The sequence below is a fragment of the Ranitomeya imitator genome, chromosome 1, assembly GCF_032444005.1.
Source record: "Ranitomeya imitator isolate aRanImi1 chromosome 1, aRanImi1.pri, whole genome shotgun sequence".
Taxonomy (NCBI): domain Eukaryota; kingdom Metazoa; phylum Chordata; class Amphibia; order Anura; family Dendrobatidae; genus Ranitomeya; species Ranitomeya imitator.
In genome coordinates, this window is record NC_091282.1 from 740,665,769 (window position 1) to 740,692,500 (window position 26,732).

The 26,732-nt window shown below is 46.5% G+C and overlaps 1 protein-coding gene across 1 annotated transcript; it reads left to right on the forward strand.

Annotated features, from left to right (window-relative positions):
- Positions 1–19,267: 19,267 nt before the first annotated feature.
- Positions 19,268–24,944, forward strand: HSPA2 (heat shock protein family A (Hsp70) member 2). The gene is made up of 2 exons (XM_069734023.1): positions 19,268–20,744; positions 21,745–24,944. The coding sequence occupies exons 1-2, from the start codon at positions 19,314–19,316 to the stop codon at positions 22,225–22,227; spliced, it is 1,914 nt and encodes a 637-aa protein (XP_069590124.1). The 5' UTR covers positions 19,268–19,313; the 3' UTR covers positions 22,228–24,944.
- Positions 24,945–26,732: the final 1,788 nt, after the last annotated feature.

The following is a 26,732-nucleotide window of genomic DNA, read 5'->3' on the forward strand; positions in this document are numbered from 1 at the left end:
AGCAGACCACGTGGCCCACAACCAGACAGGCCCTTCTGGCATTTGCCAGAATTGCCAGATGGCCAGTCCGGCCCCGACCTTAGGGTACTGTAGGGTACTTTGTCATTATTGCTAGGCTTTATTTTTTTGCTTTATTGATGTTACAGTTGTCTCTGTCCATGTTTATAGACTGTGCGGTATTATTATTATGTCACTATAGTGATTGTTTTTATTTTAGGTTGAGTTTTCTTATCATTATGTATTTATCCATCATCTGTGTTGTATGCTCTATTGTAAAGATGTCACGTTAACCCCTTCCCGACCTTTGACGTAGTGTATGCGTCATGAAAACCTGTGCCAATCCGACCTGTGACGCAGCATATGCGTCATGGTCGGATCGCGCTCCTGCAGGCCAGGTGAAAGGGTTAACTGTAATTTCACCCGACCTGCAGGGACAGGGGGAGTGGTACTTGAGCCCCTGGCTATGATCACTCTGATTGGCTGTTGAAAGTGACGTTTCACTTTCACTCAGAGCTATAGTAATATTTCACCAATGAAAATTGGTGAAATATTACAATCCAGCCATGGCCGATGCTGCAATAGCATCAGCCATGGCTGGAGATCGCGATCTGACCCCCCCACCGCCACCGATCTCCTCCCCTCCGTCCTGTCATTGCTGTCCTCCGCACTCCCCCTGCAGTCCGATTTCCCCCCCCCCCCCGCTGTCCGATTTACCCCCCTCATACTTACCGACCTCCGGTGTCCCTCCCGGTGTGCGTCCGTCTGCTCTATGGGCGCCGCCATCTTCGAAACTGTCGGCCGGCAGATTCGTTACAGGTACATTTTGATTGGCGTGATAACTTCTATCACAGCGATCAAAATAAAAAAAACACCAAGGTTACTTACTGGTAGCCGGTTTTTCCAGAACCCATGACGGCACACCTGAGAGAGGGGATCCGCCCAGCCAGGACAGGAAACCCTACTGAAAATAAAATGGCGGTACCTCTCGGTCGCTTCAGTTGGTTTTCAGAGCATGAGAGGCCCCCTGGTTAGTACACATGGCAATCCAACACCACATCATATTAACTAAAAGCACCCAAAACAATAGTGCACACCAAAAGGGTGATAAAGGGGGGGAATATACGGGTGCCATCATGGGTTCCGGAAAAAACGGCTACCAGTAAGTAACCTTGGTGTTTTCCCTTCCCCCATGACGGCACACCTGAGAGACTTTTGTAGAAAGAAAAAACCTTAGGGAGTGACCACCGTTTGGAGTATCCTTCTACCAAAGGTTAGGTCAGCAGAGGAGGAAAGGTCTAGCCGGTAGTGTTTGAAAAAAGTCGAGGGTGAGGACCTCAGCCTTCTCTGCCCAGGAGGTAGCCATAGCTCTGGTGGAGTGAGCCTTGATGCCGTCAGGAACCGGAGTGCCAGTTGCAGAATAGGACAGACTAATGGCCTCCCTGATCCATTTAGCAATGGTACTTTTAGCTACCCCACACCCTTTTTTACTACCCTGAAAGGCTACAAATAGGGTTTGATCTTTCCTCCACTGACTAGTCATGGTCATGTATTGCAACATGGATCTCCTCACATCTAACATATGGAACTTTTGTTCCCCCAGATTTTTAGGATTATTACAAAATGATGGTAACGTAATCTCCTGACTCCTATGAAATTTTTGGACTACTTTGGGGAGATACGCTGGATCTGGTCTTAGGATTATCCTGTCATCAAGAATCTGAGTGTAAGGAGGGCATATTGATAGAGCTTGTAAATCACCTACCCTACGGGCCGATGTTAGGGCTACTAGTAGGACTGTTTTCAGGGTGAGTAATTTAGGTGATATGTCCTGCAAAGGCTCAAAAGGATCTTTGGTTAAAGCCTCCAAGACCAGAAGTAGATCCCAAGAAGGAATTTTGAGGATAATAACCGGTCTAGACCTGCCACAGGATTTTATAAATCGTGAAACCCACCTATTAGATGCTAGGTTGCAATTATATAGGGCCCCTAAGGCTGAAACCTGAACCTTAAGGGTGCTAGTTGCTAATCCTAGTTGCAAACCCGCTTGTAGAAATTCTAGGATGGGACCCACTGGAGCTACATCCCCTAACGGTTCACCCAAGAAGTCTAAAAATTTATTCCAGGTCCTACCGTAGATTCTGGATGTTATAGGCTTCCTGCTTTTTAACAGGGTGGAGATTAACCCTGGGGAGAATCCTTGGCGACTCAGTAACACCCTCTCAAATTCCAAGCTGCCAGATGGAAGCCCTTCACCTGAGAGTGGGTTACTGGTCCCTGGCACATCTGGCAGGATCCACGGATCTGTTAACGACATCTGCCTTAGAAGGGAGAACCATGGTCTTCTTGGCCAGAATGGAGCAATGAGTATTATTTTCGCTCGGTCTTCTCTGATTTTCCGGACTACTGTTGGAATCATCACTATCGGGGGAAATGCGTAAGCCAGAGAGAATTTCCACGGTATTAGTAGGGCATCTACCGCGAAAGGATGTTCCTTTGGGTTCAGTGAGCAGAACTTTTTCACTTTCTTGTTGTGTGGGGTGGCAAATAAGTCTATCTCTGGTGTACCCCAGGCCTGTACTATTTGTTGAAATACCCCGGGATTCAGGGACCACTCCCCTTGTCTCAGAATTCTGCGACTCAGAAAATCTGCCCGTGAGTTTTCTACACCCCTTATGTGTAGTGCTGTTAGGGAAGATAGGTGTTGTTCTGCCCAATGAAATAGTAAATTTGACACCTCCATGAGGTTCCAAGGCCTCGCCCCCCCCTTGGTGATTGATGTAGGCCACTACTGCTCGATTGTCTGTCATAATTCGGGCATGGCGGCCCTGGAGCAGGGGAAGAAAATGTTTCAAGGACTTTTCTACTGCCCATAGTTCTTTTACGTTTGAGCCATAGCTCTTTTCTTGGGAGGACCAAGTTCCTTGAACTGAATGGGATCTTAAGTGAGCTCCTGTTATGACCTGGTGGTTAGGAGCACCCGGCACGACCTGATAGTTAAACTCACACAGCACAAGCTCTGGGATGTGGGAGCTCTGCTGACCGCAAGCCCTAATCCTATCACACACACTAGAAATAGCCGTGGAGCGTTCCTGACTCTCCCTAGACGCCTCTTCACAGCCTAAGAGTTAGCTAGCCCTAGAGATAGAAAATAAAGCCTACCTTGCCTCAGAGAAATTCCCCAAAGGAAAAGGCAGCCCCCCACATATATTGACTGTGAGTAAAGATGAAGTCACAAACGCAGAAATGAAACAGGTTTCAGCAAAGGGAGGCCAGACTTACTAAACAGACAGAGGATAGCAAAGGTATCTTTGCGGTCAGCACAAAAACTACAAAAGACCACGCAGAGTGTGCAAAAAGACCTCCGCACCGACTCACGGTGCGGAGATGCCACTCTGCATCCCAGAGCTTCCAGCTAGCAAGACAAAATCATGATAACCAGCTGGACAAGGAAACAGTGAACAAATAATAACTATCAGGAACTTAGCTTCTGTTGGAGAAGACAGGTCACCAGAAAGATCCAAGAGCGAACTGAACCAATGCAGGAACATTGACAGCTGGCATGGAGTAACGATCGTGAGTGGAGTTAAATAGAGCAGCCAACCAAAGGATAAACCACGTCACCTGTGCAAGGAACCTCAGAAGCAGCAGCTTCACTCAGCCACCAGAGGGAGTCCATGGACAGAACTCGCCGAAGTACCAGTCACGACCACAGGAGGGAGTTTGACAACAGAATTCACAACAGTACCCCCCCCCTTGAGGAGGGGTCACCGAACCCTCACCAGAGCCCCCAGGCCGATCAGGATAAGCCAAATGAAAGGCACGAACTAGATCGGCAGCATGAACATCAGAGGCAAAAACCCAGGAATTATCTTCCTGACCATAACCCTTCCACTTGACCAGGTACTGGAGTTTCCGTCTCGAAACACGAGAATCCAAAATCTTCTCCACCACATACTCCAACTCCCCCTCGACCAACACCGGGGCAGGAGGATCAACGGAGGGAACCATAGGCGCCACGTATCTCCGCAACAACGACCTATGGAACACATTATGGATGGCAAAAGAAGCTGGAAGGTCCAAACGAAATGACACAGGATTAAGAACTTCAGAAATCTTATATGGCCCAATGAAACGAGGCTTAAACTTAGGAGAGGAAACCTTCATAGGAACATGACGAGATGACAACCAAACCAAATCCCCAACACGAAGTCGGGGACCAACACAGCGCCGGCGGTTAGCGAAACGTTGAGCCTTCTCCTGGGACAATGTCAAATTGTCCACCACATGAGTCCAAATCTGCTGCAACCTGTCCACCACCGTATCCACACCAGGACAGTCCGAAGGCTCAACCAGAAGAGAAACGAGGATGGAAACCAGAATTACAGAAAAAAGGAGAAACTAAAGTAGCCGAGCTGGCCCGATTATTAAGGGCGAACTCAGCCAAAGGCAAGAAGGACACCCAATCATCCTGATCAGCAGAAACAAAGCATCTCAGATATGTTTCCAAAGTCTGATTAGTTCGTTCGGTTTGGCCATTAGTCTGGGGATGGAAAGCCGAAGAAAAAGACAAATCAATGCCCATCTTAGCACAAAAGGACCGCCAAAACCTCGAAACAATCTGGGAACCTCTGTCCGAGACGATGTTCTCTGGAATGCCATGCAAACGAACCACATGCTAGAAAAACAATGGCACAAAATCAAAGGAGGAAGGCAATTTAGACAAGGGTACCAAATGTGACCATCTTAGAGAAGCGATCACAAACCACCCAAATGACCGACATCCTTTGAGAAACAGGGAGATCAGAAATAAAATCCATGGAAATATGCGTCCAGGGCCTCTTCGGGACCGCCAAGGGCAAAAGCAACCCACTGGCACGAGAACAGCAGGGCTTAGCCCGAGCACAAGTCCCACAGAACTGCACAAAAGAACGCACATCCCATGACAAGGAAGGCCACCAAAAGGATCTAGCCACCAAATCTCTGGTACCAAAGATTCCAGGATGACCAGCCAACACCGAACAATGAACCTCAGAGATAACTCTACTAGTCCATTTATCAGGGACAAACAGTTTCTCTGTAGGACAACGGTCAGGTCTATCAGCCTGAAACTTCTGCAGCACGCGCCGCAAATCAGGGGAGATGGCAGACAAAATTACCCCCTCTTTAAGAATACCCGCCGGCTCCGGAACACCCGGAGAATCAGGCACAAAACTCCTTGACAGGGCATCCGCCTTCACATTCTTAGAGCCCGGAAGGTATGAAACCACAAAATCAAAACGGGAGAAAAAGAGCGACCATCGAGCCTGTCTAGGATTCAACCGTTTGGCAGACTCGAGATAAGTCAAATTCTTGTGATCCGTCAAGACCACCACGCGATGTTTAGCTCCTTCAAGCCAATGTCGCCACTCCTCGAATGCCCACTTCATGGCCAACAACTCTCGATTGCCAACATCATAATTGCGCTCAGCAGGCGAGAATTTTCTAGAAAAGAAGGCACATGGTTTCATCACCGAGCCATCAGAACTTCTTTGCGACAAAACAGCCCCTGCTCCAATCTCAGAAGCATCAACCTCGACCTGAAACGGGAGCGAAACATTTGGCTGGCACAACACAGGGGCAGAAGAAAAATGACGCTTCAACTCCTGAAAAGCCTCTACAGCCGCAGAGGACCAATTGACCACATCAGCACCTTTCTTGGTCAAATCAGTCAACGGTTTAGCAATACTAGAAAAATTAGCGATGAAGTGACGGTAAAAATTAGCAAAGCCCAGGAACTTCTGCAGGCTCTTCACAGATGTAGGCTGAGTCCAATCATAAATGGCCTGAACTTTAACAGGGTCCATCTCGATAGTAGAAGGGGAAAAAAATGAACCCCAAAAATGAAACCTTCTGAACTCCAAAGAGACACTTTGACCCGTTCACAAACAAGGAATTCGCACGAAGGACCTGGAACACCATTCTGACCTGCTTCACATGAGACTCCCAATCATCCGAAAAGACCAAAATGTCATCCAAATATACAATCATGAATCTATCCAGGTACTCTCGGAAGATGTCATGCATAAAGGACTGAAACACAGATGGAGCATTGGAAAGCCCGAATGGCATAACCAGGTACTCAAAATGGCCCTCGGGCGTATTAAATGCGGTTTTCCATTCATCGCCTTGTTAAATTCGCACAAGATTATACGCCCCTCGAAGATCTATCTTGGTGAACCAACTAGCCCCCTTAATCCGAGCAAACAAATCAGACAGCAGCGGCAAAGGATACTGAAATTTGACTGTGATCTTATTAAGAAGGCGGTAATCAATACAAGGTCTCAAATAGCCATCCTTCTTGGCCACAAAAAAGAAGCCTGCTCCCAATGGTGACGACGACGGGCGAATATGACCCTTCTCCAAGGATTCCTTTACATAACTCCGCATAGCGGCGTGCTCTGGCACAGATAAATTAAACAGACGGCCCGTAGGAAACTTACTACCAGGAATCAAATTAATAGCACAATCGCAATCCCTATGAGGAGGTAGGGCACCGGATTTGGGCTCTTCAAATACATCCCGGTAATCTGATAAAAACTCAGGGACTTCAGAAGGAGTGGAAGGCGAAATTGACAGCAATGGAACATCACCATGTACCCCCTGACAACCCCAGCCGGACACAGACATAGATTTCCAATCCAACACTGGATTATGGACCTGTAGCCATGGCAACCCCAAAACGACCACATCATGCAGATTATGCAACACCAAAAAGCGAATATCCTCCTGATGTGCAGGAGCCATGCACATGGTCAATTGAGTCCAGTACTGAGAAAGCGAATATCCTCCTTTATTGGGTCCAATACTGAGGCTTATTCTTGGCCAAAGGCGTAGCATCAATTCCTCTCAATGGAATAGGATACTGCAAGGGCTCCAAGAAAAAACCACAGTGCCTGGCAAACTCCAAGTCCATCAAATTCAGGGCAGCGCCTGAATCCACAAATGCCATAACAGAATAGGACGACAGAGAGCAAATCAGAGTAACGGACAAAAGAAATTTAGACTGTACCGTACCAATGGTGGCAGACCTAGCGAACCGCTTAGTGCACTTAGGACAATCGGAGATAGCATGAGTGGATTCACCACAGTAAAAACACAGCCCATTCCGACGTCTGTGTTCTTGCCGTTCAGCTCTGGTCAAAGTCCTATCACACTGCATAGGCTCAGGCCTATGCTCAGAGAATACCGCCAGATGGTGCACAGCTTTGCGCTCACGCAAGCGCCGATTGATCTGAATGGCCAAGGACATAGACTCATTCAGACCAGCAGGCGTGGGAAATCCCACCATGACATCCTTAAGGGCTTCAGAAAGACCCTTTCTGAAAATTGCCGCCAGGGCACACTCATTCCACTGAGTAAGCACAGACCACTTTCTAAACTTCTGACAATACACCTCCGCTTCATCCTGACCCTGACACAAAGCCAGCAAGATTTTCTCTGCCTGATCCACTGAATTTGGTTCATCATAAAGCAATCCAAGCGCCAGAAAAAACGCATCAACATCACGCAATGCAGGATCTCCTGGCACAAGGGAAAATGCCCAGTCTTGAGGGTCACCACGCAACAAAGAAATAATGATTTTTACTTGTTGAACAGGGTCACCAGAGGAGCGGGGTTTCAAAGCTAGAAACAGTTTACAATTATTTTTGAAATTCAAGAACTTAGATCTATCCCCAGAAAATAAATCAGGAATAGGAATTCTAGGCTCTAACATAGGATTCTGAACCACAAAATCTTGAATGTTTTGTACCCTTGCAGTGAGATGATCCACACAAGAGGACAGACCTTGAATGTCCATATCTACACCTGTGTCCTGAACCACCCAAAGGTTTAGGGGAAAAGAAGGACAAAACACAGTGCAAAGAAAAAAAAAATGGTCTCAGAACTTCTCTTATCCCTCTATTGAGATGCATTAATACTTTGGGCCAGCTGTACTGTTATGACCTGGTGGTTAGGAGCACCCGGCACGACCTGATAGTTAAACTCACACAGGACAAGCTCTGGGATGTGGGAGCTCTGCTGACCGCAAGCCCTAATCCTATCACACACACTAGAAATAGCCGTGGAGCGTTCCTGACTCTCCCTAGACGCCTCTTCACAGCCTAAGAGTTAGCTAGCCCTAGAGATAGAAAATAAAGCCTACCTTGCCTCAGAGAAATTCCCCAAAGGAAAAGGCAGCCCCCCACATATATTGAATGTGAGTAAAGATGAAGTCACAAACGCAGAAATGAAACAGGTTTCAGCAAAGGGAGGCCAGACTTACTAAACAGACAGAGGATAGGAAAGGTATCTTTGCGGTCAGCACAAAAACTACAAAAGACCACGCAGAGTGTGCAAAAAGACCTCCGCACCGACTCACGGTGCGGAGCTGCCACTCTGCATCCCAGAGCTTCCAGCTAGCAAGACAAAATCATGATAACCAGCTGGACAAGGAAACAATTAACAAATAATAACTATCAGGAACTTAGCTTCTGCTGGAGAAGACAGGTCACCAGAAAGATCCAAGAGCGAACTGAACCAATGCAGGAACATTGACAGCTGGCATGGAGTAACAATCTGAGTGGAGTTAAATAGAGCAGCCAACCAAAGGATAAACCACGTCACCTGTGCAAGGAACCTCAGAAGCAGCAGCTTCACTCACAGCCACCAGAGGGAGTCCATGGACAGAACTCGCCGAAGTACCATTCACGACCACAGGAGGGAGTTCGACAACAGAATTCACAACAAGCTCCCCAGCCTAAACCGCTTGCGTCGGTCGTGATGATGTCCTCGACCGGTTTCTGCCACTGGATTCCCATGGTGAGATGTTCCTCTATGGTCCACCAGACTAAGGAATCTCTTACATCCCGATGAAGACATAGATTTCCTTCCAAACGCCCTTTTAACAGTCTTTGGGCTGACAGAACTTCCCACTGTAGTTGTCTCAGGTGGAATTGTGCCCACCCTACGGCCGGAATGCAAGATGTTAACGAGCCTAGTAGGGACATCTCTTTTCTTAGGGTCATCTCGGGTTGGTGTATTGCTGCAGTGGTCAAGTTGATTATTTTGGCTACTTTGTTTTCCGGGAGGAGGCAGAGCTGACATTCTGAATCTAGTATTAACCCTAGGAAAGACTGTACCTTTACTGGAACTAATTTCGATTTGAGAACATTTATCATCCAACCCAGCTCTATTAGAGTTGATGTCACTACCGTTATCTGATGGGAGCAATCGGCCTCTCTCTTCCCTATCACAAGAAAATCGTCCAAATACGGGACAATCACGACATTCCGGGAATGGAGATATGACATTACCTCTGCCATCACCTTGGTGAAGACCCTGGGAGCTGTAGATAGGCCGAATGGAAGGGCTGTATATTGGTAATGTTTCACTTGGTTTTGTATGTAGAGTGCCATTCTCAAGTATCTCCAGTATCCGCGATGTATTGGAATATGGTAATACGCCTCCTTCAAGTCTATTACTGCCATGAAGCAGTGAGGAAACAGAAGCTTTGTGGTTGTATTGATGGACTCCATCTTAAAGGAGTGATTGTCTATTGAATGGTTGAGTTTTCTTAGGTTGATTATGGTTCTCCATGAACCATCGGGTTTCTGTATCAGAAAGAGGGGGGAGTAAAACCCCCTTCCTATTTCCTGAACCGGGACTTCTTGCAAGACATTTTTTTGAATCAGACCAAGGACTTCTGTTTCTAGAGCTAATTCTTCTTGCTGGACTTTCCTCTGAGGAGTTATTACAAAATTGTGCCTGGGTGGATGGATAAATTTTATTTTTAGGCCGTCTTTTATAATATTTAGAACCCAGGTGCTCGGGGAGATGTTTATCCAGGCTGGATAGAAGAGGGAAAGTCTTCCTCCAACCTGTGATGTAATGTCATTGCGGGGATTTTTTTGCCGAGGTAGAGGGCCCTTTGAACATATAGCCCGATCTCCTTTTATCTTTGAAATCCCAATTTCTCCTATCTCCTGGAGGTCTGCCTCTATTATATCTTCTCCGAAAAAAAGGTTTTTTAGGATCCTTTAGAGAAGGTTGGAAAGGCTTTATTTTTGTCTCCTGCCTGTTCAAATATCTCTTCTAACTTTTTCCCAAAGAGGAGTTGACCGTCGCATGGGATGGAGCAAAGCTTATGTTTGGATGGTAAATCTCCCGGACACCCTTTGAGCCATAAGGCTCTCCTGGACGCGTTGGACAGGCCCGCTGCTCTAGCCGTTAACTTCGCAGAGTCTACGGAGGAATCTGCCAAGAAGGCTGCTGCCCCTTGAACTAGGGATATATTTGCAAGAATGTCATTCCTAGGAACTTTATTCCTTAGCTGGTCTTCAATTTGTTGTAACCAGACCATAAGGGCGCGAGCTGTACAAGTTCCAGCTATAGCTGGTTTCAGGCCTCCTGCTGCGGCTTCCCAGATGTGTTTCAAGAACCCATCTGCTTTTTTGTCTAGTGGATCTTTTAGGACCCCTGAATCTTCTAACGGAAGGGATGATCTCCTCAAGGATTTGGCTACCGCACCGTCAATCTTAGGGATTTTCTCCCATGATTCTGAGTCTTTTTCTTCAAAAGGATATCTCCTTTTTGATGACGAAGGTAGGGTACCCATTTTTTCAGGTTTCTTCCATTCTTTTTCGATCAATGCCTTGATTTTTGCATTGACCGGAAATGTTCGCTTCCTTTTTTCTTCTAAACCGCCAAACATGACATCCTCAAGTGACCTAGGCGTTTTTTCCTCTTTAAGACCCATAGCAGTTCTGACCGCTTTAACTAATTTTTCTACATCCTCAGTTGGGAAACATGGACGCCCCCCCTGTATCACTATCTGAGGAGGAATCTGAGGACTGGACAGAGGCGGAAGAGGTAGAGGGAGACCGGGATGATTTTTGACTCACTTGTTTCTGAGAGGCCTCCGAATCCGTAGACACTTTACGGCTTTTCCTCCCAGCTTTTTTGAGGGCCAATTTTAAGGAGTCTTTTATCTCTGCCTGAATTATGGCTTTAAGGCTCGTGGCAAAATTAGAGGTCTCTTCCTGAATAGTTCTATTAATACAGTCAGCGCGGAGGTCCTACTGCCACTGAACTGCAAGCGGGACTTTACAAAGGGCACATTCACGGTTCTTTGTTTTGCCGCTAGACTTCCTCGACCCCTAGTGATCAAACAGAAAAAATGGACCCTGTTACCATAAGGTTGACATTCACGTAGATCACTCATCACCGCCGACCGTCAAGGCTACCGATTTTGGAGGCTGGACAGATGCACGTGTAGTGTCCTTCCTGGACGCTGAAGAGTCTTGCTGGACGGGACGGCCACCATTCCTACCACTTGAGCAGCTGCTCCTGTGCTGGTGGCTCGGCAAGGCATCTGATGAGAGCTCCTGACGCTGCTGCTGCTGTAATGGCGGCGGCTGTTGCTGCTCCTGTTGTCCCACTTCCATGTTGAAGCTTGTGGACATGAGCGCGTCTTCTGTGGTCAGACACCCTTTTATGGGGAACCACTGCACTCCCCGCCTCCTCCGGTGCCCAATAGTGATCCCTCCCCTCCTCTGCCGCGTCGCCGGAGTCCCATTCCACCGGCCGGCGTTTCTTCATGGGCGCCGCCATCTTGGATCCGGCGCCCGCCTCGGCGTCACATGGGCACGCCTACTCCTAGCGTGCCCTGCGCGTGACGTCAGACGGGCAACCCGGAAGCGGCTGCCGCACCTGGACGCCGGCAGAGGGAGGAGGGCGGCGCGGCAGCCACGGAAGGAGCTGAAACCTCCGACCGTGCTGCAACAACGCCCGCTCGGACGCAGAGACCCGGGGGACCTGCGGACGGCGCTTCCAGACTCCCGAACCCAACGCACAGGCGCTGCCTGATTCTTCCACGCCGGGACGGGACCTGGGTAAGTGGAATCACCGCCGTGTTTCAGTATGAGGGTCCCTGTCAGGACAGGAAACCCAGCTGAAGCGACCGAGAGGTACCGCCCTTTTATTTTCAGTAGGGTTTCCTGTCCTGGCTGGGCGGATCCCCTCTCTCAGGTGTGCCGTCATGGGGGAAGGGAAAAATAATAAATAACCACCCCCCCCTTTATCACCCCCATAGGTAGAGACAATAATAAAATAAATAATTTTTTTTTAACCCCACTAGGTTTAGGGTTAGGGCTAGGGTAAGCGTTAGGGCTAGAATTTGGGTTAGAACTAGGGTTAGGGTTATAATTAGGCTATGTGCACACGGTGCGGATTTGGCTGCGAATCCGCAGCGGATTGGCCGCTGCGGATTCGTAGCAGTTTTCCATCAGGTTTACAGTACCATGTAAACCTATGGAAAACCAAATCCGCTGTGCCCATGGTACGGAAAATACCGTGCGGAAACGCTGTGCTGTATTTTCCGCAGCATGTCAATTCTTTGTGCGGATTCCGCAGCATTTTACACCTGTGCCTCAATAGGAATCCGCAGGTGAAATCTGCACAAAACCACTGGAAATCCGCGGTAAATCCGCAGGTAAATCGCAGTGCCTTTTACCTGCGGATTTTTCAAAAACGGTACGGAAAAATCTCACACGAATCCGCAACGTGGGCACATAACCTTAGGGTTGGGGTTGGAATTAGAGTTAGGTTTGGAATTAGGGCTACGGTTGGAAATAGGGTTAAGATTAGGCTTGTGGTTAGGGTTATGGTTAGGGGTGTTTTGGGGTTAGGGTTGTGGTTAGGATTAGGGTTGGGATTAGGGTTAGGGGTGTGTTGGGGTTAGGGTTGTGATTAGGGTTATGGCTAGAGTTGGGATTAGGGGTGTGTTGGGGTTAGTGTTGGAGTTAGAATTGAGGGGTTTCCACTGTTTAGTCACATCAGGAGTCTCCAAACTCAACATGGCGCCACCATTGATTCCAGCCAATCTTGTATTCAAAAAGTGAAATTGTGCTCCCTCCCTTCCGAGCCCCGACATGCGCCCAAACAGTGGTTTACCCCCACATATGGGGTACCAGCATACTCAGGACAAACTGGGCAACAATTATTGGGGTCCAATTTCTCCTGTTACCCTTGTGAAAATAAAAAATTGCTTGCTAAAACATAATTTTTGAGGAAAGAAAAATGATTTTTTATTTTCACGGCTCTGCAGTGCAAACTTCTGTGAAGCACTTGGGGGTTCAAAGTGCTCACCACATATCTAGATAAGTTCCTTGGGGTGTCTAGTTTCCAAAATGGGGTCACTTGTGGGGGGGGTTTCAACTATTTAGGCACATCAGGGGCTCTGCAAACGCAACGTGACGCCCGCAGACCATTCCATCAAAGTCTGCATTTCAAAAGTCACTACTTCCCTTCTGAGCCCCGACGTGTGCCCAAACAATGGTTTCCCCCCACATATGGGGCATCAGCGTACTCAGGAAAATCTGGACAACAACTTTTGGGGTCCAATTTCTCCTGTTACTCTTGTCAAAATAAAAAATTGCGGGCTAAAAAATAATTTTTGAGGAAAGAAAAATGATTTTTTATTTTCACGGCTCTGCGTTATAAACTTCTGTGAAGCACTTGGGGGTTTAAAGTGGTCACCGCACATCTAGATTAGTTCCATCGGAGGTCTAGTTTCCAAATTGTGATCACATGTGGGAGAGCTCCAATGTTTAGGCACACAGGGGCTCTCCAAACGCGACATGGTGTCCGCTAACGATTGGAGCTAATTTTTCATTCAAAAAGTCAAATGGCGCTCCTTCCCTTCCGGGCCCTGCCGCGTGCCCAAACAGTGGTTTACCCCCACATGTGAGGTATCAGTGTACTCAGGAGAAATTGCCCAATAAATTTTAGGATCCATTTTATTCTGTTGCCCATGTGGAAATGAACAAATTGAGGCTAAATGAAATTTTTTGTGAAAAAAAGTACTTTTTCATTTTTTTCGATCAATTTGTGAAGCACCTGGGGGTTCAATGTGCTCACTATGCATCTAGATAAGTTCCTTGGGGGGTTTAGTTTCAAAAATGGGGTCACATGTGGGGGAGCTCCAATGTTTAGGCACACAGGGGCTCTCCAAACGCGACATGATGTCCGCTAACGATTGGAGCTAATTTTTCATTCAAAAAGTCAAATGGCGCTCCTTCCCTTCCGAGCCTTGCCGTGTGCACAAACAGTCGTTTGTGACCACATATGAGGTATCGGTGTACTCAGGAGAAATTGCCCAACACATTTTAGGACCCATTTTATCCTGTTGCCCATGTGAAAATGAAAAAATTGAGGCTAAAAGAAATTTTTTGTGAAAAAAGTACTTTTTCATTTTTTGGATCAATTTGTGAAGCACCTGGGGGTTCAAAGTGCTCACTATGCATCTAGATAAGTTCCTTGGGGGGTCTAGTTTTGAAAATGGGGTCACATTTGGGGGAGCTCCAATGTTTAGGCACACAGGGGCTCTCCAAACGCGACATGGTGTCCGCTAAAGATTGGAGCCAATTTTTCATTGAAAAAGTCAAATGGCGCTCCTTCCCTTCCGAACCCTGTCGTGCGCCCAGACAGTGGTTCCCTCCCACATATGAGGTATCGGCGTACTCAGGACAAATTGTACAATAACGTTTGGTGTCCAGTTTCTCTTTTTACCCTTGGGAAAATAAAAAAATTGTTGCTAAAACATCATTTTTGTGACTAAAAAGTTAAATGTTAATTTTTCCTTCCATGTTGCTTCTGCTGCTGTGAAGTACCTGAAAGGTTAATAAACTTCTTGAATGTGGTTTTGAGTACCTTGAGGGGTGCAGTTTCTAGAATGGTGTCACTTTTGGGTATTTTCAGCCATACAGACCCCTCAAACTGACTTCAAATGTGAGGTGGTCGCTAAAAAAAATGGTTTTGTAAATTTTGTTGTAAAAATGAGAAATCGCTGGTCAAATTTGAACCCTTATACCTTCCTAGCAAAAAAAAAATGTTGTTTCCAAAATTGTGCTGATGTAAAGTAGACATGTGGGTAATGTTATTTATTAACTATTTTGTGTCACATAACTCTCTGGTTTAACAGAATAAAAATTCAAAATTTGAAAATTGCGAAATTTTCAAAATTTTAGCCAAACTTCCATTTTTTTCACAAATAAACGCAAAAATTATTGACCTACATTTACCACTATCATGAAGCCCAATATGTCACGAAAAAACAATTTCAGAACCGTTAGGATCCGTTGAAGCGTTCCTGAGTTATTACCTCATAAAGGGACACTGGTCAGAATGGCAAAAAAAAGGCCAGGTCATTAAGGTCAAAATAGGCTGGGTCATGAAGGGGTTAATATGTGTCTTTATCCCAGGGTCATCTGCTGACCGAGGACTATGTCTTGGATGACTAGTCCCAGGTAAGTCCTCAGCTTCTCCCAGCTCCAGCTGACTGATAGGTGTCTCTCTATGTGTACATTGGGAGAGACCTGTCAGATTAAGGGAAGAGTCAGACGACTGCATATCTTGGATGAGGATCGCAATGCAATGCTTGGACTGGCCATCTGCTCTACTGACTTGAGAGTTACAGCTAGATAGCATACATGGTGTCATGCTCATGTCCGGAGAGACAACAGCCAGTCCGAGCATTGCGTTGTGATCCTCGTCCAAGTAAAACGGCCGTCTGACTCTTCAGTCAGCCAAGACACATAGTCCTCGGCCGGCTTCTCAAATTATGTATTTTATGAAACATTGCAGTATTTAAAAGAACAACGTAACTGGCTGCAATGGGGCATCCAGTGTCTGACCATGGTGCTTATGGTTCAGGCAGCATGAATCTCCTGACAAGTCTCGGCGAGATCTTGCCCAGGCAACTATGTGGTCCTGTGCCAATCACGTAAGCCCCCATCGTCACCATATTGGTAGTCCATCCGTAAGCTGGGCTTCATAGATCATTATTTATGCTGCAGTAATGAAGTACTGCAATATATAAGTGATGAAACGAATGCAGCTTCAAGTCCCCTATAGAAACTATAAAATTACTAGATGGTGGCCCGATTCTAACGCATCGGGTATTCTAGAATATGTATGTATGTATATTTATATACAAAATAATAAAGCACCAGTATATATTATGGCTGAGAGCATACAACAGCTCTCCCAAAACACCTCACGGGTATCCAATCAAATAGACTACTCCAGATAAATAGGACCAAGAAAAAATGGAGTAAAGATGTCGAAAGCAACATAATTTAAAAGATCAAATACAAAATGTATTTATTTAACAATACAAATGACAACAATACAAATATACATGCTGTATGAAAGTGTATAACAACAAGGAGATATAGCAGAGGAAACATGGCGGTACGCCGGATTAGATGCAGGTGGCAACATTCATCCCTGGGATGCAAGCATTAAGTGCACATGTAAAGATAAATTCAAATGGGCAATCAGCTGGACCAAAAAATATAGATAAGTCACAATATCATTGTGTACAATAACCCAGTGTCTACTATAGTACTTCAACGGGTTGAAAAAGCTGTACCGTGAAACACGCATCCGGGGCTGCCCGGTGAGGTGGGGTGTGCTCCCGTTTCTTAAATGGGTAAGCATGCATGATTGAAAGTACTATAGTGGATGAATGTTGCCACCTGCATCTAATCCGGCGTACCACCGTTTCCTCTGTTATATCTCCTTGTTGTTATACACTGCATACAGCATGTATATTTCTATAGTTCTCATTTGTATTGTTAAATAAATACATTTTGTATTTGATCTTTTAAATTATGTTGCTTTGGACATCTTTACTCCATTTTTTCTTGATCCAATATGTATGTATGTATGTACGTCGCGCTGTGAGTGGGGATTAAATTCCGCGCCAATATCGCTGATTGGTCGTGCCCAGCTGGCCGATCAGCAATATTGGTGTGGAATTTAACCCCCACCCACAGCGCGACGTTAAATTCCACGCCAATATCGCTGATTGGTCACGCCCGGCTGGCCGATCGGCGAAGTGTGGTTCAAATCTGGCACCAATTCGTGGCCGGACTGTGCCTATCGCTGATTGGTCGCGGCCGGGCACGACCAATGACCGAAGCGGTGTTTAAATACCACACCAATATCGCTGATTGGTCGCGGCCGGCCGGGCATGACCTATGACCGAAGCGGTGTTTAAATTCCGTGCCAATATTGCTGAATGGTTGCGGCAGGCCGGGCGCGACCAATCAGCGAAGCATGATTTTAAATCCTGCGTCAATTCATGGCTGGACTGCGTTTGTCGCTGATTGGTCGCAGGATGTCGGGGGTTCGGGGCGCTGGATGTCAGGGGTTCGGGGTACAGGATATAGTACAGCCACATAATATATAACACAGCTACGTAGTATATAGCACAGCCCCGTAGTATGTAGTATATAGCACAGCCACGTAGAATATAGCACAGCCATGTAGTATATAGAACAGCCACGTAGTATATAGCACAGCCACATAGTATATAGAACAGCCACGTAGTATATAGCACAGCCACGTAGTATATAGCACAGCCACGTAGTATATAGCACAGCCACGTAGTATATAGAACAGCCACGTAGAATATAGCACAGCCCACATAGTATATATCACAGCCACGTAGTATATAGCACAGCCACATAGTATATAGCACAGCCACGTGGTATATAGCAGCCACGTAGTAAATAACAGTGCCCACGTAGTATATATCAGTCACGCAGTATATAACATAGCCCACGTAGTATACAGCAGTGTGGGCACCGTATCTGTTAAAAAGAATTAAAATAAAAAATAGTTATATACTCACTCTCTGGCACGCGAGCGGTGAGGCTGCCGCCAGCTTCTGTTCCCAGAGATTCATTGCGAAATTACCCAGATGACTTAGTGGTCTCACGAGACTGCTAAGTCATCTGGGTAATTTCGCAAATGCATCTCTGGGAACAGAAGCTGACAGCAGCCTCGCCGCTCGCGTGCATCGGTGGACGTCGGAAAGTGAGAATAACACAATTTTTTTTAAAATTATTTTTAACATATCTTTTCACTATTGATGCTGCATAGGCAGCATCAATAGTAAAGTTTGTCACACAGGGCTAATAGCAGCGTTAACAGACTGTGTTACACCGCGGTGTAATGCAGTCGGTTTAACGGACTGCTAAAACGCTATGTGGGTGGCGGGCGCTGACTGGGGGGGGGAGTATGGAGCGGGCACTGACAGCGGGGAGTAGGGAGGGGCCATTTCGGGGCCGGACTGTGCCCGTCGCTGATTGGACGCGGCCAGCGACTTTGGATTTCCGTGACAGACAGACAAACAGACGAAAGTGCCCCTTAGACAATTATATATATAGAAGTGTTAAAAAAAAAAAAAAGTTTTTAAAGATAAAAAAAACGACACTTCAAATCACTCCCTTTTCCCTGGTTAGGAATAACAATAACATATTTCGTATTGTTACAGCCGTAAAAGTCTAATCTATGAAAATATCTAATTATTTAACCCTTAAAAAACACGTGAACACCAGACCTGCTGTTTGCCTCCCTCCACAAAAAGAATGCAATAAAGTTACCAAAATGATGATGCCACTGAAATCTAAGCTGGCCGTGCAAAAGATTAACCCATACAGCGCCACCAATGGGAAAAATAACATTTATGTAGCTCAGAAAATGACTAAAACACAAAACTATTTATTTATTTCTTTTTTTACAAAGTTCAGATTTTTTTTTAAGTCACTAATAGAAAGGAAAGAATGAGACACCATTTGGCATCGCCGCCATCATTGCGGGCCATTGTTGCCACACATTGTTGCGTTTCATTTTCACCATTTCACAGCTTGGCTTTTCCTCTTGTTTTCCAGCATATTTTATGGTAAAATAAACGGTCATACAAAAAAAGGAAAAAAAAAACTAATAGAAAATAAAGTTCTGCACATGAAGCAATCATCAGGGCCTATGACAGCGGCGCCATCACACTGGGCAGATACAGGTTACTGAATTGCAGGAATTCTCCGCTGAGAACCAAATAAGGACACGCGCTGCCCCGATGCGCGGAGACGTCTGACAAGAAATGTCACGCTCAGCCGAGCAGTCCTGAGCCACGCCTTCCTGTCAAATCACACGTGTTGTAGTCACATGACTGTCTTTGCTCTCCGTTGATTGGTTTACTGTCTACACAAGTCACGCCTTTCTTCCGTTGCCATGGAAATCTCTGCTGACTCGATGCCAGATGAAGCGTGATTGGTTAACAATGGGGAGAAACGATGTCCAGTCGGACAGCGTGTTTTAACCGTTGCTGTATTTTGATTGGGTCTTAGTTTCGGCACTGGCCAATGAGCGCAGAGGGCGGGAGCATATAAAAACTAGCGCAGACGACAGCGTTACGCACTACGCAGTTTCTGGACAACTTGGTCAGGATGAGTTCTTCGATCTCGGTGGCTGTGGGCATTGACCTGGGCACCACCTACTCCTGCGTTGCAGTATTTCAGCTTGGCAAGGTGGAGATTATCGCTAACGACCAGGGTAACCGCACCACTCCGAGCTATGTGGCGTTCACAGACACCGAGAGGCTGATCGGAGATGCTGCCAAGAATCAGGTGGCGATGAACCCAGCTAACACCATCTTCGACGCTAAGAGACTGATCGGCCGACGCTTTGACGATCCGACAGTACAGTCCGATATGAAACATTGGCCCTTCACTGTGGTCAACGATGGGACCAAACCCAAAGTGCAGGTGGAGTATAAAGGGGAGGTGAAGACATTCTTCCCAGAGGAGATCTCGTCCATGGTGCTGACCAAGATGAAGGAGATTGCCGAGGCTTATCTGGGGAAGAAGGTGCCCAACGCAGTCATCACCGTCCCCGCATACTTCAACGACTCGCAGCGACAAGCGACCAAAGACGCAGGGACCATCTCTGGCATCAATGTCCTCCGCATCATCAACGAGCCCACTGCGGCCGCCATCGCCTATGGCCTGGACAAGAAGGGCGGCGGGGAACAGAACGTGCTGATCTTCGATCTGGGCGGCGGAACCTTCGATGTGTCGGTGCTAACGATCGACGATGGCATCTTCGAGGTGAAATCCACAGCCGGAGACACTCACCTTGGCGGCGAAGACTTCGATAACCGCATGGTCAATCACTTCGTGGAAGAGTTCAAGCGCAAGAACAAGCGGGACATCAGCGGGAACAAGAGGGCGCTGCGACGGCTGAGGACGGCCTGCGAGCGGGCAAAACGTACCCTTTCCTCCAGCACGCAGGCCAGCATCGAGATCGATTCCCTCTACGAAGGCGTCGATTTCTACACCTCCATCACCCGTGCCCGCTTCGAGGAGCTCAACTCCGATCTGTTCCGTGGCACCCTGGAGCCAGTGGAGAAGTCACTCCGCGACGCCAAGCTGGACAAGGCCCAGATCAAGGAGATAGTGCTGGTCGGCGGCTCCACCCGGATCCCCAAGATCCAGAAGATGCTCCAGGATTTCTTCAACGGTAAAGAGCTCAACAAAAGCATCAACCCAGACGAGGCGGTGGCTTACGGGGCTGCGGTGCAGGCGGCCATCCTCACCGGGGATAAGTCCCAGAACGTTCAGGACCTGCTGCTGCTGGACGTCGCCCCACTGTCTCTGGGCATCGAGACGGCCGGAGGGGTGATGACCCCACTCATCAAGAGGAACACCACCATCCCCACCAAGCAGACCCAGACCTTCACCACCTACTCCGACAACCAGGCCAGTGTGCTAGTGCAGGTGTACGAGGGCGAGAGGTCCATGACTAAGGACAACAATCTACTGGGAAAGTTCGACCTGACCGGCATCCCCCCCGCACCTAGAGGAGTACCACAGATCGAGGTGATCAGGTCTTATTGTTTCATTATATCTCAGCTGCTTCATAGTTTGCTTTGTGACAATCTTTTTTGTCTGTGCAGCACAATGGTTACATGGAATCCATAGTAGATCACAGTGTATCCATTCACAGGCCAAGGTGATCAGTCGTGATGAGCGAGTGTACTTGTTGCTCGGGTATTTTAAGCGCGCTCGGGTGGTCTGCGAGATTACACATCTCCGTCCCTTCCCTCCCTCAGATACTATCAGGCAGCGTCAGGACCTCCCCATACACTTCAGATAGAGAAGATTTTCTTTATATATTTTTCAATTTAATTTGTAACAGGAGACTAGGAAAGGAAGAGTGAAATGGAGCATCTATGTGATATTTGATTATTTGCCTCCCTATGTATCTTTTTATGTTTAATGCTACTTTTATCCAGCACACGCTTTTGTAGAAAATGTGGCCACACTATAGTCCTTAGCCTGTATTCACACTTCTTTTTTTCTTTTAAATATTGCAGATTGCACTTTTTTGCAATGTAAAAAATATATACCAAGCTTAGGTATGCGGTCTTCCCCTTGTAAAAGTTTTTTGGGGGACATTCATTTATATAATGTATGGATGTATATAAAGCTAAAAATCATTCTTGCACTTGCGTTTCATTAAAATGTTTGCACCATTTGTCTTCTGTAACCTCCTGGGTTGCACTTTGTATTGCTGGCTGCAGAATGAGCCAACTGAGAATACATCAGTGAGTTTGTTCTTGTAGTCTGACATGGAAGTTTATCATTCTTTAACTTGTCCTTTTCTGAGCTGCTCTCAACCGATTTAACACCACAGACCACTGATCAAAGTTGAACGTGCAGGGAAACCAGAATCCTGTAAACGCAAAACAGTGCAACATTTTGAATGAAGTCCAATAGCAAAAGGCTTAACATGAAAATACTGACTTAAATCCCACCTTAATTTCTAAAAACTGGGTGATGTTTCCTCATCAAGTGCTTCTTTTTGCCTTCGTTTCAGGTGACCTTTGATATTGATGCCAACGGCATCCTGAACGTGACGGCAGCCGACAAGAGCACCGGGAAAGAAAGCAAAATCACCATCACTAACGACAAAGGCCGACTGACCAAAGAAGATATCGACCGCATGGTGAGCGATGCCGAAAAGTATAAGGAGGAAGACGAATCCAACAGGGAGCGCGTATCGGCCAAGAACGGACTGGAGTCGTACGCCTACCAAATCAAGCAGACGGCCGAAGACGACAAGCTGAAGGGCAAACTAAGCGACCAAGACAAGGAGAAGATACTGTCCAAGTGCAAAGAGGTCATTGATTGGCTGGAGAGGAATCAGATGGCCGAAAAAGAAGAATTTGAGCACAAGCAAAAAGAGTTGGAGAAGTTGTGGAATCCAATCATGAGCAAAGTGTACCAGGGTGGAGCTGGCAACCCCGGCGCTGCAGGCGGAGGAGCTGCTGGCGGCCCCACCATTGAAGAAGTAGATTAGATTTTTACATTAAAGGGGTTTTCCAGTTTCACCAATTCCCTTCCCCCTGACTGCAATATATATATTATACTATACTAGCTGAAGAGCCCGGCGTTGCCCGGGCATAGTAACTAGCTGTGGTTAGTTATAGAAAATTATAATGATTATCCTCCATCCCATAGTCCCGTGCCCATATACCCATCATACATATCCTCCATCTCATAGTCCCGTGCCCATATACCCATCATACACATCCTCCATCCCATAGTCCCACACCCATATACCCATCATACACATCCTCCATACCATTGTCCTGTGCCCATATACCCATCATATATATCCTCCATCCCATAGTCCCGTGCACGTATACCCATCATACATATCCTCCTTCCCATAGTCCCGTGCCCACATACCATCACACATCCTCCATCCCATAGTTCCGTGCACGTATACCCATCATACATATCCTCCATCCCATAGTCCCGTGCCCATATTCCCATCATACACATCCTCCATCCCATAGTCCCGTGCCCATATACCCATTTTGACATCATCTACGCCATGGCAACCATTCTGACATAATTTTCGCCATGGCAACCTATTATGACATAACCGTCACCATTGCCACGGCAACCTTTATTACATCATCTTCACCATGGCAACCATTATGACATCATCGACAATACACACGCATACATGCACACATACACTCGTTTTTATATATATAGATATATATTGAGCCTTCCACACCCTCCCCGGGTCCAGCGCTGAGTCTCCGACGCTGCCAATGTCTGTTGTCTACAGTGCTGATGGTGCAAGCTGCAGAATATAACAGATGCCTGGAGCAGCGGCAGAGACTCTGCACCGAACCTGGGGAGGGTGTGGAAGGCTCAGTTTGTTTGTTTTAAAAAAACAAAACCGCAGCCCGGGAATGGGTTATCTGAAACCAGAAAACCCCTTTAAGGGTTATAGGTCACAGATGGTTATATGCAGATACCACTATACTGTTACCTTTTCCTTCAAATGGCTTCAAGCGTCTACATATTATCTGTAGCACTTATTAGCGAGAGCTTAAAGGACCATTGCCATTTCAGACAGGATGAGCCAGAAATTGATGCTGGCCTCGCCGTTAACACCCCGACCTATGCAGAGAGTGGAGCCCCGTCTTGTGACCGGATGAGTGGCTCTGTCCATTCACTTCTATGGGCATTCCCATACATATCCCACCTGACACTTGTGGATATTCCATAAATGTCTAAGATGGGAATACCACCTTTAAAGGAAATTTCCATCTGATATGGAATTTTGGACAGCCCCTAAAACTATGCCAGTGCCTTAGTCTTCATCATTTCTAGTGTGCATGGGTTGGCTTTGTTCTCTGGCACTGATCTGAAGAAACAGCCACGGATATAGAAGTAATTAGGAAACTTCCATAAAGGTGGAGATTTCCTTTAATTCTTGTTGGCTTTTTTTATTGCTATTACAGTTGCCAAAGTCATTAAATAGCTTTACTGCTCAGGGTGGTGTGCGTTGGGTTATAATAAAAGGTTCCTCAGACCTATGTCCTTCATTGCCACATTATAATTAGGGGTTCCATATGGCGGAGGACATCATAGTGACCACCTAATGGGCCAGTGCAGGTTCTTACCAAGACTGCTGTAGTTTGGGTGCACACAGTCAGACGTGGTCCTCCAGAAGTCTTGGCCGTCTTTTAACAGTTTGTTACAGGCTTTCTTCAGACAGTTGCAATGTGGCCAAATCTTATTCCCCTTGTTATGACCGTAAAGGATGAGGACACCCTTGTGGGCATTTTTTTAAGCTGCATGTATGTATTTTAAGCTAAGTATTATAGAGGGTTATAAAATGTATGCACTGTTTATAATGTAATCCAATTGAAAACATGATTTTTAGCGCGATATACATGCATTTAAGTTGAAAACAAATAATGCCCCCAATAGTGTCCATTTACTCTAAGGGAATCGGATTCTCGTGGAACCCTTTGCTCTGAGTTGTGAACCGCACAGCAGTCAGGGCTTATGGCCGCTCTCATTCTTAAAAAAAAGCTTCAAACTTGGAAACTTTTTTCCTAAAAAGCCTCCTAAGATCCATGCTGCGTTGGCTTAAAGGGAACCGGTCACCCGTTTTTGAGTTTTTCAACAAATACCACCACCTTTATTTGCTCCTGTGCTGCTTTCAACAAATGTGTATATTGTCGAGACGCAAAAGCTGGTGACGGTTCCCTTTAAGTCATGATGATAAGGCTCCTGGATGCCTGCCAATAATGTGTATAGGAGCCGCCGGGCAGGGACGTGCCTGCATGTCGGATTTCATCATCCAGAAGTGGCTGCCATAGATGTCTGCCAGAGACATGACTGATAGGTGGGAGAAGCAAGCAATCACGATGCTGGCTTTAGGGTGTGTGGGGTTTATGACTGGGGTACATGGACAGGCAGACGGACCACCTCAGCCCCCTCTGTGATCAGGACTGATGTAGGTAACCCTAAGGCTGTGTGCACATAATAATCTGCTGCTGATGTGTTGGCAGGAGAAATGCAGCACGGGATACATGTGGTCTTGTTTTGGAAAGTCTTAACACTAAGTTTAGTTCTGGCAGGTGGTGGTTTTCGCTTGATCTTTATGCAGCAGGAAGCTTGGTGGAAAGTGTAATCCTCGTGCCTTTCATTATTCTTCATATGTGCAGTTTCTTCTCTTATGGATAATAAAGTATTTTCTCAGCAGGGTGGTGAATGAGTTTTCTTGACATCGGGTGCCCCAGTATCATGGCTGATACGTTTTATCAGGTGTAAATGGACACGTTTATTATAGGACACTATGACCGGCTTGTTTCCGGTACCATGACCCTGAGGGCTTCTACAGGCGCCCAGGAAGCTCAGTCCGAGCACGGACCCGACTGTAGATCTGACTTCCCAACAGTCTCTTCGGCATGTATGAAGCTGTCGAGTTCGAGTCAGGAGACCTGCAGACTGCCGGGCATTGTGGTCTGTGCTCGGAACGACTTTCTTGGCTGCCATTAGGAGCCCTAACAGGTTTCTGCTAGTTTTGGTAATGATTTATTAGGACTAGTGATGAGTGAGTGTACTCGTTGCTCGGGTGGTCTCTGAGTATTTGTTATTGTTTCGGAGATATAGTTTTCATCGCCTCAGTTGCATGATGTACGGCTGCCAGATACATGTGAGGAATGCCTGTTTGTCAGGGAACCCCCACATGTATTCAGCATATCTGGCAGCCGTAAACCATGCAACTGAGGCGATGAACTATATCTCCGAACAATAACAAATACTCGGAGACCACCCGAGCAACGAGTACACTCGCTTATCACTAATTAGGACCTCTGCCAGTCCGCGTAATAAAGAGACCTCTAGGCTCCGGCTCGCCTAGTCATTGATGACCTATCCACTGGAAAGACCATTCACGTGAAAACAAGTTCTGCAGGATAGGTGATAGCTTACTGATCGGTGGGGTCCGAGCTCTACGAAATTCACTGATCGGCAGAACGGGGAATTTTTATCTCTGTTGCAAAATAGAGCAGCAGATCAGATGCCCGACCACTTCTCAGTTCATTCTCTATGGGGCTGCTGGAAAACGCGGAGCACAGCGCTCAGCAGCTCCACAGGCAATGAATGGAGTGGCGGTCGAGCATGCGTTCTGCAGCTACATTCTAAGGCTGCCGTCACACTATCAGTATTTGGTCAGTATTTTACCTCAGTATTTGTAATCCAAAACCAGGAGTGGAACAATTAGAGGAAAAGTATAATAGAAACATATGCTCCACTTCTGTATTTATCATCCACTCCTAGTTTTGGCTTACAAATACTGATGGAAAATACTGACCAAATACTGCTAGTGTGACGGCAGCCTTAGAGGAAAAGTATAATAGAAACATATGCACCACTTCTGTATTTATCACCCACTCCTGGTTTTGGCTTACAAATACTGATGTAAAATAGTGACCAAATACTGATAGTGTGACGGCAGCCTTAGAGGAAAAGTATAATAGAAACATATGCACCACTTCTGTATTTATCACCCACTCCTGGTTTTGGCTTACAAATACTGATGTAAAATACTGACCAAATACTGCTAGTGTGACGGCAGCCTTAGAGGAAAAGTATAATAGAAACATATGCACCACTTCTGTATTTATCACCCACTCCTGGTTTTGGCTTACAAACACTGATGGAAAATACTGACCAAATACTGATAGTGTGACGGCAGCCTAATAGGGATAACACTGCCCTACTCTTCTATTCTCTGTGGGTCCTAACTGCTGGAAACCAACAGATCAATAAGTTATCACCTATCCTTAATGCGAAACGCACAAATAACCCCTTATACGCATATTCTTGTTTATGGCTCTCCCTGACCCCTCTGGCAGCAGTCTTCTGGTCAGCAGAAGCAAGGAATCTTGTATGTTGATATTCAACATCCCCGATCCTTTCGTCAACCTCACCAGTGTTGGTCATACCCCATACCGCCAGGATCAATGACCAATGCAGAGAGGCCTG

Bases quoted from the DNA above. Each gene is read 5' to 3' on its own strand.
- HSPA2 (XM_069734023.1), top strand. From the start codon at position 19,314: ATGAGTTCTTCGATCTCGGTGGCTGTGGGCATTGACCTGGGCACCACC. The intron at 20,745-21,744 runs GTGATCAGGTCT...CCTTCGTTTCAG, and splicing joins GAGGAGTACCACAGATCGAG to GTGACCTTTGATATTGATGC.